The 12,276-nt window shown below is 37.7% G+C and overlaps 1 protein-coding gene across 10 annotated transcripts in view; it reads right to left on the bottom strand.

The window, feature by feature from the left end:
* Positions 1-12,276, bottom strand: part of WDR33 (WD repeat domain 33) — a 109,897-nt gene that overhangs the window by 41,535 nt on the left and 56,086 nt on the right. Inside the window, exon 8 of one of the 10 annotated variants that reach the window (XM_025273053.2) lies at positions 893-3,079. The exons of 8 other annotated variants lie outside the window; for them this stretch is intronic. In XM_025273053.2, the coding sequence (XP_025128838.1) occupies positions 2,859-3,079 (221 nt within the window). In that variant the 3' untranslated portion in view covers positions 893-2,858. Of the gene's footprint in view, positions 1-892; positions 3,117-12,276 lie in introns of those variants that run through there. One more of the 10 variants, XM_006061557.4, reaches the window with a different exon arrangement.

Here is a 12,276-nt window from a genome sequence, read left to right as displayed (position 1 = left end):
CTAGGGTTGGGGACAGAGGTTAGTGCATGCAGTTCCCCAGGTGTCTACTGTGTCCTCCCTGGCCATAGAAGACATGCCAGGAACTTCAGTCTGGAGGTCTCAAACATGGAAGTCGCTGTCTGCAAAGGCACGTCGTTCCCGAGGAACGTGCACTGTGTAGGCATTCTGGTTGAGAAGAAACACCTTCACCACCACTGTCGTCTATCCGTGTGCTACACGCGTTACAATCTGATTCCCCTCGTCAGATTTACTTTTTGCAGGCTATGAATACCCAGTTACTCAACAAGCAGGACAAGCAATGATTTACACTTATATGAGGGGATCATATATGGATGTGAGAGTTGGACTGTGAAGAAGGCTGAGCGCCGAAGAATTGATGCTTTTGAACTGTGGTGTTGGAGAAGACTCCTGAGAGTCCCTTGGACTGCAAGGAGATTCCACCAGTCCATTCTGAAGGAGATCAGCCCTGGGATTTCTTTGGAGGGAATGATGCTAAAGCTGAAACTCCAGTACTTTGGCCACCTCATGCGAAGAGTTGACTCATTGGAAAAGACTCTGATGCTGGGAGGGATTGGGGGCAGGAGGAGAAGGGGACGACAGAGGATGAGATGGCTGGATGGCATCACCGACTCGATGGACGTGAGTTTGAGTGAACTCCGGGAGTTGGTGATGGACAGGGAGGCCTGGCGTGCTGCGATTCATGGGGTCGCAAAGAGTCGGACATGACTGAGTGACTGAACTGAACCGAACTGAGGGGATCATGCAGTTAAAAACCACAACTTCTATATATCAATAAAAAATGTTCAAAAGCATGTAATGCCAGTGTAACTTACAGTAGGAAAAGGAAGCTTTTGGTCTCCCTTGAGTCCACATGGTAAATGAGTCCACAATGTTTAGAGAGTATTGGTAAATACTCATGTTACATTTTATTTAGTTTTATATCCTTTCACCAACATTTGTACCAGAGTATTAGAAGTAATCCAAGAAGGCTGACTGTTCCGCTAAATCCAACCTCCTCTGTAAATCTCTTCTACATTTAATTCTTTCAAGAAATGTGGATTAATCACCCATTGGATTTTAACACATTTATTCAAATATGACTGTAAAATAATGATGAAGGAAACATCACAATACTGACTACTATTCTTTTTACAGTCTAGACCTTAACAACAGTGCCAAGCCTTGTCCCTTTCAAGCATCACAGTCCTTGGCGAGCCTCCACCAGGACTAAAATTCTCCTCTAACATAGTGAGTCTGTTAATACCCATCATACCACAGGCTTTAATTTCTAATATCCAATTCCCCAAATCAGAACTGTATCATCTTATTTCCTCATGGTGGGATGACAGAAACTTTTCCTTTTTAAAAATATGGTCCAAAATATAAAGGGAAAAACATTTAAAACACTTAATTGAAAAGGTTAATTACAGTAACATTTATGTAACATTTAATGATGTTTCTGCTAGAATTTAATAAACCAAATAACTTGCCTAGCATATACTCTTGAATGTTTGTGTCAATAAACCTTTTATTTTTACCCAGAACACCCTTGGTGATTTATATTTGTATGATATATTAAAACATTAAATCTGTAAAACTAAAAATATCCTCAAAAATTAGATTGACAAGCCACTTGAAAACTATGTAAATCAAATAGTTTCCATAAATCTCTGAGAACTAAATAAAATGACCTGACTTGACCATTTCAAAAAATATGTAAAATATTAAAAACACTAAACTTTTGGTTGAAGTATTTCAAAACATTCAGGGCCTACTATCCAGCATTAGTGGCTCAGTCATGTCTGACTTTTTGCAACCCATGAACGGTAGCCTACCAGACTCTTTGTTCCATGGGATTTTCCAGACAAGAATACTGGAATGGGTTGCCATTTCCTTCTTCAGGGGATCTTCCCAAACCAGGGATCAAATCAAACCCCCCCATTGCAGACAGACTCTACTGTCTGAGTCACTAGGAAAGGCCCAAAGTACAGGCATTAGCTGGGAAAGAACACTACAGGGCCTATAGAGAACATTACAAGTGAGCACTGTACTATACGACCTCAAGAGAGAAGCAGGGTTTACATTCATAAATCATGGAACTTACAATGCTTTTTACCATCTAGTATGTCCTATAACATCATGCTGTTTGCTCACTTTACCAGCTGGGCCCATATATCTGCTTATATAAAGATTTAGCTCCTACCCAGCAAATAAGCCTTACCCCAGCCAGTCTGTTGTCACCTGCCAAGTTGGATGGGACAGGGACAGAGCATGATCAGGAAGCCCAGACAGATGATATTAGATTTCTGTGTTTAAGTCTTGTCTACTGTAACAAAAAAAATATGTGGAATATTCTTTCCCCAAGACTTCTAACTTAACTGCTGGTCACATTACTCATCAAAGATGACCAAAAAATGACATTTTACTGGGGCTATCACTAGCTCGCCCAACTTTATTACATTGCTAAATGGAGTCTGAAGTTTAAAACTGTGATCAATTTGGTCATTACGTAAAATACCTGTTCTTTTCCCAGAGAAAAATAAATGTTGTCTTGATGAAGCTGTCTAGACACCAATTACCACAGTCTACTGCAATGTGATAAACAGTGAAGACTGAATAGCTTCAGTTATTTTTCAGTTATTCAGCACTCTGAATTGGTTCACCATGGGACTAGGCCAATTTACAAAACATCTGATAAAATAAAAACTAGGGAAATGCTGAAAATGTGGCTTAAGTGTAAAGATTGTGCCATGTATCCGCAGAAGAATCAAGCACAGATTCTTGAACAGTGGGTAGTCATTAGACACTCAGGTCATCTAACAAAAACAGAATCTTGAAGTGTCTTCATGTGTTCGTGCTCAGTCGCATCTGACTCTTTGCGATGCCACAGACTGTACCTCACCAGGCTCCTCTGTCCGTGGGATTCTTCTGGAAATAATACTGAAGTGGGAAGATTTCCTCCAGGGGATCTTCCTTGACCCAGGAATTGAACCTGAATCTTCTGTGTCTTCTTCACTGGCAGGCAGATTCTTTACCACTGAGCCCCCTGGGAATCCCTTGAATGTTTCCATATGAGATCCTAGAAAACCCAATTCTAAGTGCTGAGTTTTTTATACCTGAAAACATTAGAAAATCATGACAACTGTGTTTAAACAAGTACTCCTATTTACGGATGACCTGTAAATAAAACCTGTACTAGTGAAATACCAATGACAATGGTTGAAAAACATTTAACAAGAAAAGTAAAATACACTTCTGAAACAACCGTTTTTGTGCTTAACTAGGCAGAGCTAGGGAAACAGGTTCTGAAATTAGCTTTGAACCTGACAGATAGCATTCACTGAACACTTGTTATGGCACTAGTTAAGTGCTTCTTCTGAATTAACCCATTTAATTCTCACAGCTTAGTATGGTCGGCACAATTATTAATCCCCATTATACACACGAGGACATACCAAAGCAATGTGACTCACACAGCTGCTAACAGCTAAAACTGTGACCAACGTTCAGATTCCAGAGCCTGTGATTGTGGTAATACATAATACTATCTCCTTATAAACTAAGTTTTGTTATGTAACAGGAAACTAATAAATGAAAAATTAGTAAAAATGAAAAACTAGTAAAATCAAAAAAAGTAAACAGACATTTTCAAAAGGCTACAGAAACACATCAAGGAAAGGAAATTAAGAAAGCTGTACACAAGAGAAGGTGAGATGACAGAAACTACAAATCGACAAAATAAAGAATAGTGGGGAAAAAAGGAAAAATAATTCAATGAAAATATCTTTGACAGTCTAAACTACTTAATAAAAGGCGTAGGGGGAAAAGAAGCATGAAGGAAACATTAGAACGCTGAAAATACTCTGTGTCTTGATCTAAGAGGTAGTTACAGATGAATGTTTAAGTATGTAAAAACACCTCCTACTGTAAACTTAAGATTTGTATATTCTACTGTATACGCGTATGTATAATGATGTAAGAGTATAAATACTTTTAAATATCTTTAAAAACACGAGGTGGCTTTGAGGCTCTATTTACTACTTCAAACAATAGGATTAATTAAATGATCTACCGTCTTACCAAAAGTATTTTTAGAGCAAAGTGGCAGTATCTCATGGGACTTACCCTACTCATTTTAACCCTTGATAATAAATGTATCCACATGCTTGACTTTCAGGCTTTTGGGTCTGCCTTAAAACAAGAAACTACAGGAAACAGACAATCTAATCCAGGTTAATTATTTTCAAATAGAACCATCCAATTGAAAAAGCAGTGCCTTCTAAAATCTCCCTAACAGCTGGCAAAGCTAAACATGGCAAAATCTCAGGAAAGGAAAGCCTGATAGCTCACATAATAGCCTATTATCTTATCTTTCTTAAAAAAAAAAAAAAAAAAAACATAATTAACTCCATATTAATTCCATAATTAACTCCAAATATGAAGTCCTAGGGCTTCCCAGGTGACACTACTGATAAAGAAACAGCCTGCCAATGCATGAGACGTAAGAGATCCAAGTTCAATCCCTGGGGTCGGGAAGATTCCCTGGAGAAGGGCATGGCAACCCACTCCAGCATACTTGCCTAGAGAATGCTGTGGACAGAGGGGCCTAGAGGGTTGCAAAGGGTCCTTAGGGTTTGCAAAGAGTTGGATACTTCTGAAGTGACTTAGCACACATGATGATGTCCTAATTTTCTCCCTATCTCCTTTATAGAGCCATATACAATAAATCCAATCCTCAGTTCAGTTCAGTCGCTCAGTCGCGTCTGACTCTTTGCGACCCCATGAATCGCAGCATGCCAGGCCTCCCTGTCCATCACCAACTCCCGGAGTTCACTCAGACTCACATCCATCAAATCGGTGATGCCATCCAGCCATCTCATCCTCTGTCGTCCCCTTCTCCTCCTGCCCCCAATCCCTCCCAGCATCAGAGTCTTTTCCAATGAGTCAACTCTTCACATGAGGTGGCCAAAGTACTGGAGTTTCAGCTTTAGCATCAATCCTTCCAAAGGAATCCCAGGGCTGATCTCCTTTAGAATGGACTGGTGGAATCTCCTTGCAGTCCAAGGGACTCTCAAGAGTCTTCTCCAACACCACAGTTCAAAAGTATCAATTCTTCCACACTCAGCTTTCTTCACAGTCCAACTCTCATATCCATAACATGACTACTGAAAAAACCATAGCCTTGACTAGACGGACCTTTGTTGGCAAAGTAATGTCTCTGCTTTTCAATATGCTATCTAGGTTGGTCATAACTTTTCTTCCAAGGAGTAAGCGTCTTTTAATTTCATGGCTGCAGTCACCATCTGTAGTGATTTTGGAGCCCAGAAAAATAAAGTCTGACACTGTTTCCACTGTTTCCCCATCTATTTCCCATGAAGTGATGGGACCAGATGCCATGACCTTAGTTTTCTGAATGTTGAGCTTTAAGACAACTTTTTCACTCTCCTCTTTCACTTTCATCCAGAGGCTTTTTAGTTCCTCTTCACTTTCTGCCATAAGGGTGGTATCATCTGCATATCTGACTTATTGATATTTCTCCCGGCAATCTTGATTCCAGTTTGTGCTTCTTCCAACCCAGCGTTTCTCATGATGTACTCTTCATAAAAGTTAATAAGCAGGGTGACAATATACAACCTTGACGTACTCCTTTTCCTCTTTAGAACCAGTCTGTTGTTCCATGTCCAGTTCTAACTGTTGCTTCCTGACCTGCATATAGGTTTCTCAAGAGGCAGGTCAGGTGGTCTGGTATTCCCATCTTTTTCAGAATTTTCCACAGTTTATTGTGATCCACACAGTCAAATCCAATCCTACTCCCATACAAAAGCCTTTAAATATTTGAAGATGACAAAATTTTTCTTCAGATTCTCTTATCCAAGCTGAATACTAAACTTCCCTGTACTTTTCCTCATGATTCCCAGATCCTTCTCCATTCTAATCATCTCCCATGATAACTATGCCCCATCATTCTGAAGGACTTCACTGGTGACTTAGTCGTAAAATCTAACTACAATGCCTGCAATGCAGGAGACATGGGTTTGATTCCCATGGGTCAGGAAGATACCCTGAAGAAGGAAAGGGTAACTCACTCCAGTATTCTTGCCTGGGAAATCCCTTGGACAGAGAAGCCTGGTGGGCTCCAGTCCATGGGGTCACAAAAAAGTTGCACACGACTTAAAGAGACTAAACACACACACTCGTATCATTCTGAAACATACATTTTTTACAAGTGAGGGATGGGATGACACCTCAAGAATTCACACCTATCAGCTAAAACCCATGGTTATTTTTATATGAACTCTCATATACCAATCTAGTAAACTCCAGAATTGAAATGGAAAATCTAAATACAGAACTTTACATTTATCTCTAATTAAAATTTTATACAATAATATTCTATTCACAAGGTTTAAGATGACACTATCCATTCTAGATGAGAATTTCTGCTTATAGTTGTGAATTACCTGTTAAACTTGCAAAAGCCATCTTTAATAAAAAATATTAAACAGGAGAGAGGCCAAGTAAAGGATCTTGCAGCACTTTCTGCACACATGCCTCACAGATAACAAACATCCAATGAACTTTTCTGGAAATAACAGTCAGTCATGCAGCTATAATGCCACGATCTACCATGACCTACAGATTAATTCAAAAGACTGACTATGGTTTAAAACAATTCCTTTATCTCCCCCTCTGGTAATTCTATAAAACTAGGGTTGTTTTAGCATGACCTATTTCTATTCCAAACCACTGGTTTTCAATGGAAACAGTAATGGCCCTTAATAAGCATTCTGTAAAGACTTTTCTTTTCAGAGTCTGTTTGGATGTGCACTGGTACCTTCTTTAAGAAAAGTTTTATATGTATGGGTTATTATCAATAAATTTCATTTCAGAAGAGTAAAACTATTTTTAAAAAGCAATTAGTAGGCTTTACAGGACTAAGACCAACTGTCTAACCTTTGGTGACTTCTGGTATCACAAATTACTTTTGTTTTATACAAGAAGTTTCTGTTGTAGATAAAATATTGAGCTCCCAGGTATGAAGTCTCTTGGACTCACCTTAATGCTCTTTGGGCTTCCCTGATAGCTCAGTTGGTAAAGAATCCACCTGCAATGCAGGAGACCCTGGTTCAATTCCTGGGTCAGGAAGATCCGCTGGATAAGGGATAGGCTACCCACTCCAGTATCCTTGGGCTTCCCTTGTGGCTCAGCTGGTAAAGAATCTACCTGCAATGCGGGAGACCTGGGTTTGATCCCTGGGTTGGGAGGATCCCCTGGAGAAGCGAAAGGCTACCTACTCCAGTATTCTGGCCTAGAATTGGTCTGCATTCATCTTGATTTCCCTCAGTACTTCCTAACTGTTTTAATGTGGCAGAACACTTATGATTTAAACAGCAGCAACTTAGCCACTTTTAAAGTTATATAACCTAAATTGGATCTCAACACCATGTCTGTACCTTTGCCTGTTCAGAACTACAAAGAGGTATGCACAGTCAGGGCAAGGCTATCACACAGCAGCACACTGGGCTGCACACTGGTAGAGAATCTCTACCAATCCCTGTGCAAAGGCATCTTGTGGTGGCTGGGCCCTTCCTGGGGTTCCCTAGAAACCAATTCAATAGTTAAAAACATCAAATTAAGGTAGATACACTTTACTGGGATAATGCAAGTAACGTGACATTCTAAAACCAGGCTAAGAAGGTAAAGTTCTCTCAGAGAGAACTATATTAAAATATATTCACTGAAAAAGAAAGAAAAAAAAGAAGCCTCAGCAGATTGATTTTGAGTCATAATAGTGTGTTTTGGACAAATTAAGACTATTTTATGACACGATTTGTAAAAAAAAAAAAAAAAAAGAGAAGGATAAATGACCAAGAAACTACCATTTCTTCCTTTAAATAGAAATTCTTAGTCTCTTATGACTAAAGAGATCACACCACTGTAGGTGCTTCTTAGAAATTCCCACAATCTGATTTAAATCAAATTTTAAGATGGCTTTCAGATATATAATAAAAGTGAACAAAGAAAGTGACTATGAAAAAAACAATATTTGTTTTGGTACTTAACCTCCTTCACTGTCAAACAACTTACTTGTGGTGATACCATATTTTAACTATACTATTTTTATTAAAGGATCTACCCACTGAAAATGAAGATGCCAAAAGCATACTATACCCTTACTTTTATCAGTTCTTTCCAATATCCTGAATTTTAATTTTAAAAACTATAAAAATCTTGATCAGCCGAGCTCTAGAGGGTAACTAATTCACTGGCAAACAAAAACTTAAGCCTCACTCAAACTGAAGCAGACAATTACAGAATATTTATTAAATGCAAAGATAAAAACTGATTGCCTAGATGACAAGTCATAGTGATTTGTTGCTGTCAAAAAATTGGAATCTCTATACACAAAAGAATGTCTGGAAATTACTCTTAATTAAAACACAGAATGACTGTAACAGTGTGCAGCCCTGGCATCCCAAGAAAGCCAAGATCTATTTTCAACAAATTTTTGGAACATATGTGCAATATTTTAAATAAGTACATAGTTAGCACAAAGCTCAGTATAAAAACCTAAAACGATACTGTAAAACATGAATGGACCATAGTAAATGAATATTTCAGGATCCTACTACACTAATTTCTTCAAATAATTTGCTTTAGACATACATATTAAGTCTTCTTCCCTCTCATGATATACTCAGATAATTATTTATGTAGGAAAACATACCATGATCCAGTCTGTTCAAGGGAGCAGGGGGAAAAGAGCCTTCAATAAACGCTTCCTCAAAATAAGGAAACACAGGGAAAACAGGTATCAACCAATATATTTATGGGCCCACATGAATGACTGGACGATTATATAAGATGTGCCCTAAGTTCTTTTAATATTAAAACATGCTATGTTAGTGAAAGGGGTTATTCTGCTACAGGCTATTTTAAAGGAAGCTGAGTATTTGCTTTTCATCTTGGGGAGAACACAAAGGATTCTGTGGAATGTTTTGTACAAATACATAAAGGTCCCTTAATCGCAAACTTCATGGTTTGCCAATTTTAAATAAAACTTTACCAATAAAAAAGCATCAGAGACTTTTTTGAACACTCAAGACTTTGTAAATATGTCTTCACACAGTTCAGAAACACACGGCCAAACCAAAAGATCTTCGCAGAGGGGCTTATCTCATTAAAGAACCACAGTCACATTCAGTCAGGCAGAGATACACAGAGACTTATCAAAAATACTAACAGTATTATTTTCTTATGCTGTGTGTACTCAGGGGTTCATTTCCTCTCTATGAATGGTGTATTTTAAAACTGAAAACAGATCTTACCTCCTGAGTAAGCCTCAGTGTAACTCCTTATGTTCATGTTTATTTATTTAACCCAGTATATAGCTTGTAACTCATTTGCAGTTTGAACTATTCATTGTGATTGAAAACCTATACCTTATATGGACAGCTTCAAAGTAGAATGGCAAAATAAAATTGAGAATCTCTAGTTCTCTCTACCCAATACTTCTCTTCTCTCCCTGCAAAAACCTTTATTCTACAATTCAATCATCACAGCTCAGGAAGACATTACATCTATGCTGATGATACTTTTAAAACAAGGAAGAGGCAGTTTAACATAACGCTTCAGAGTATGAACTCTAGAGTTGAGAGGGGTTCAAATCTGAGCCTCACCTCTTACAAGTTATATGGCCTTGGGGAAGTTCACTCTTTTCTAAAACGTGGAATAAACTCTATTTATCTCATAGGGGTAATGGTAAGATTAAATGAACTACTTAGAATAAGTGTAATGTGTCAGTTACTGTTGCTAAAATCAAGAAGGTAAAACAATTCATACTAAAGCTAGTAAATTGGATTCTTTTTAGTATGTATTATGCTGGCAGACTACAGTCCATGGGGTCACTAAGAGTCAGATACAACTAAGCACAAAAAAATAAAATTTTACTTCTTATTAAAATTAACTACAGTATTCTTATTGCTTCTGTATCTCCAATCTTTCTCATTTTCATTTTAGTCACAAATGATCTGTTTCTAACTTTATATTGATAAAAGCACACTTCTAAGACTCTCACTCTTTCCCCCAATCCCCAACATTTTAAGTTTGTGAAAATAAATTTTAAGAAGCATGAGGGTAGGAAGACATCATACTTTATTTTTTAAAAATGTGTTCTACCTATGATAGCATGAATACAATATATGCTCACTAATAAATGGATTTTAATGCCTCTATTTCACTTGAAGTCAAGTGCATAAACACCTACAGGCTCATTTAGACTTATGTATTCTTGGTGCTTAAAGGTTGTTTTAATCCCAGTCCCTAAACTGAGTGCTGTAATTCATACTAGAAAAGAAAGATAAATGTGTGTAAATTATGCTGATTTGCATATGCTTTGGAAATGGATGGGCATACACACAGTATTTCTCAATGCTGCAATATATTCAACTTCACAAGTGTGTCCTTTTCCCATCTATGGAACAAATACGACAACCTCAAAGTAGCAAATCTGACAATAGATCGATGCTCATTTAAATATTAAAAATACTGATTATTTTCTCTTGTGTAACATCTTATTTTTCCAAGAAGCATAAGAACAATCTCAGTAAGGACACTCACTAAAAAGCAACTGTAAATTCTGTACTCAAAAGTGCCATATAATGGCCTCTGCCACACACAGGGATCCTGTAAGCTTACAGCTACAAGACATTAAGAAGATATGAGCACTGTCTTCAGATACTTGAAGAGCTGCCATGTAGAAGAGTTCAGATTTAATTTTTTGTGTTCCAGAAGGCAGGACAAGTTATGAGAAAGCAGGCTTCTGATTTAAAGAAAGAACTTTCTGAAAATTAGAGCTACATAAAACTAAACCTCTTTTGAGAGGTTCATGTGAGGTAGTGAATATCGTATGGGCTTCTCTGGTGGCTCAGTGGTAAAGAATCTGCCTGCCAATGCAAGACACTCGGGTTCAATACCTAGGTAAGGAAGATCCTCTGGAGGAGGAAATGGCTACCCACTCCAGTATTCTTCCATGAGAAATCCCGTTGGCAAAGGAGCCTGGTGAGCTACAGTCCACAGGGTCGCTAAGAGTCGGACACAACTGAGTGAGTAACCACGCACGCATAGTAAATACTGTATCACTGAAAATGTTTTGTGAGTAGAAAAATGGTTTGGGGGAGTGATGTGGGAAAGTATTCGATAAACAGCTGGACTATGTGCTCACAAATATCCCCTTCAATCAAAATGTTGGATTTCCTTAACTTAATCCCAAGTGATGGTCTGATGCACAACACTAACACGCCGTGGAAGTGTGCTTACCTGCCTGACGTCATACAGCCTATCGCACCTTCACAAAGGGCAAGAGACATTTTAAAAGCCTCCTATTTGCTTAACTTGGGGATTCCATTTTCTATGAATAGAACTAAATTAAATTCACTTCACTTTGTTAAGAATTTCACCTCATCCCTTGAGACAACTTGAGTGCCAAAGTGCCCTGATCCCAAACCCACCACGTGAATAGGAAAATTATGACAACACTGGTTTCATTACTTTATAATCATGTCTAAAACTCAGAAAATTTAGAAAAATGAGGAATGATAGTTTTCTGTCAGATAATTAGAACCTAACAACCCATCCACTACACCAGATCCACTATCAGAAGTACTACTTAGGTGGTATAATTAACTTGGTTGACTGTATTTCTATTTCTCATGTACTCACTAAGGTACTAAGAAAACAGTCATGACCATCAAGCAAATATAACACTGTTTACAGGAAGACAACAACATGAGTAAGCTAGAATACAGATCCTAAAAGCACATGGAGGTTCACTGCATTTTTGTTCATTTTTAAATATTCATAGTAAAAACTTAAAAGAATACCCACAGAAAATAAAAAATTCAACTCTCAGTTAATACAGACATGATATTGGTCTGTTTTTTAAGCTATATGAAGAACAGGTTATGATTCAGCATTCACGTAATTTTATCCAAATTCACCTGGACTCAAATTTGAAAATATTTAACTGCTAATTAATACCTAACTTACATTCTAAATCTCAGAAGAATCAAGTTCTTAAGCACTGTTTAGAAACAGTTTCATTAATAAAACTGAGTAACACTTCATTGGCACTTGGGGTTAAAGACACTATCTTATATTAGTTTTTCTTCTTTATTTAATACAAGATGCATAGTGGTATTATATCAGACTTCATGGTTATTATAGTCTAGGCCATTGTAAAATTAATGGTTTTGATCCTTTAGAATTACATCAATA

Source organism: Bubalus bubalis, chromosome 2, assembly GCF_019923935.1.
Source record: "Bubalus bubalis isolate 160015118507 breed Murrah chromosome 2, NDDB_SH_1, whole genome shotgun sequence".
Taxonomy (NCBI): Eukaryota; Metazoa; Chordata; class Mammalia; order Artiodactyla; family Bovidae; genus Bubalus; species Bubalus bubalis.
Note: the sequence above shows the minus strand (reverse complement) of the source record. Positions and strands in the feature narration are given on the sequence as shown.